General features: G+C 36.4%; 1 protein-coding gene across 1 annotated transcript; it reads right to left on the reverse strand.

Annotated features, from left to right (window-relative positions):
* Positions 1 to 464: 464 nt before the first annotated feature.
* LOC114750419 (pentatricopeptide repeat-containing protein At1g62930, chloroplastic-like) lies at positions 465 to 1,381 on the reverse strand. Its single transcript, XM_028939025.1, has one exon. It carries the CDS (start codon positions 1,371 to 1,373, stop codon positions 465 to 467), a length of 909 nt encoding a protein of 302 aa, XP_028794858.1. The 5' UTR covers positions 1,374 to 1,381.
* Positions 1,382 to 1,598: the final 217 nt, after the last annotated feature.

The raw sequence follows: 1,598 nt of genomic DNA on the forward strand, positions 1-1,598 counted from the left end.
ATACTTAGCCATTTAATTTTCATAATATTTTCACAGCATATCTTGCTTCTTCAGGGAAAGATATGCAATTTCCTCCCCGTTTTTAAAAGAAAATTAGGAAGAAAAGAGAAAGGAGAGGGCAACACCTGGGGTATTGCGTGCCCGACATTCTCTTGTACCCATCTATAGGAACAGTGCATCACCAATGGAAACATATGATACTTGACCACATAATAACAGTACATAACCTCACTCAACCACAATAACCCATCTAAAATTCCACATCAGTCTACTGAGTGGACATGTTTTTTATTTCATTAACTCATCAATGATATCCCAAACACTCATGCTAGTTGAGCAATACAAGCTTTTGCTAACCACTCATCAGTCTAAATTCACAATACAAGCTTTTGCTAACCACTCATGCTAGTTAACATGAATACATGTGGAACATGAATTTGAGCTGCAGTAGATCTCACCTTGTTTTATTTCTTCAATACGCCTCTATAAATCATTCTACTGAGAACCTTACCTGCCTTGTCATTCTCAATGTTTTCAAGAAGATATCGGATAATAACATTGAGAGTTACAAAGTTTGGGAGGCAATTGTTCTCTAACATTCTATCAAGCAAGGCCTCGGCTTCATCAAGCAAACCATCTTTGCAAAGTCCATGAAGCATAGCAGTATATGTGTGGACACCTAGTTGATAACCTTTAGCCAAAAGATACTGACAAATCTCCCACGCATCATTTAATCTACCACCTTTGCACAAACCATCAATAAGTATAGTGTAGGTCTTCACATTAGGCTGGAATCCTTGATCAACAATTTGCCTAAATAGAGTAATTGCCTTGTCAAGACGTCCCATTTTGCAAAGTGCATCTAACAAGATACTGTAAGTGATGATATCAGGGTGAAGACCCTTCTCGTGCATCTCATAAATAATATCTTGCGCGCATGAGATTCTTTGTGATTTGAGCAACCCATCAATAATGGAAGTATAAGTTATAACATCAGGAACCAAATTTTTGGAATGCAATTCCTTAAAAAGATCCATCGCTTCATCCACCATTTTCTTCTTAAAACATGCGTTGATCAAAATATTATAACTAAAAAGGTCAGGTGCCAAACCATTTTCAATCATCTTGTTAAAAACTTCTTTAGCCTCAATGATATTATTGGTCAAACAATGTCCATCCATCACAGCATTATATGTAACAACATTAGGGCTCTGGTCGCTCTTCACCACCCTAGCAAATACAGCTTGAGCTTGTACAATCCTTCCATCTTTACATAATGCATCAACTAGGATGCTAAATGTATAAACATCTGGTTGTATGTCTTTCGATATCATTTCATTGAGTAATTGATTTGCTTGATGCCATTGATTCATGCTACAGAAGCCATGGATTAGACTACTATAAGTAACAACATTTGGAGATGGTCAATCATTTCAAAATAGAGATTGTGTGCATCATTAACTAGTCCTTCTTTACAAAGCGCATCAATGATTGTGTTGTATATAACTATATTGGGCTTAAAAAGATGCCTCCCCATTACTTTAAGCAATTTAAGAGCAGATGTTGTTTTTCCCATTTTACACAGCCCATTTACTAAT

This window comes from Neltuma alba, unplaced genomic scaffold (genome assembly GCF_004799145.2).
Source record: "Neltuma alba isolate B1F8T4 unplaced genomic scaffold, ASM479914v2 tig00001087_pilon, whole genome shotgun sequence".
Lineage (NCBI taxonomy): Eukaryota > Viridiplantae > Streptophyta > Magnoliopsida > Fabales > Fabaceae > Neltuma > Neltuma alba.

Bases quoted from the DNA above. Each gene is read 5' to 3' on its own strand.
- LOC114750419 (XM_028939025.1), bottom strand. From the start codon at position 1,373: ATGAATCAATGGCATCAAGCAAATCAATTACTCAATGAAATGATATCG.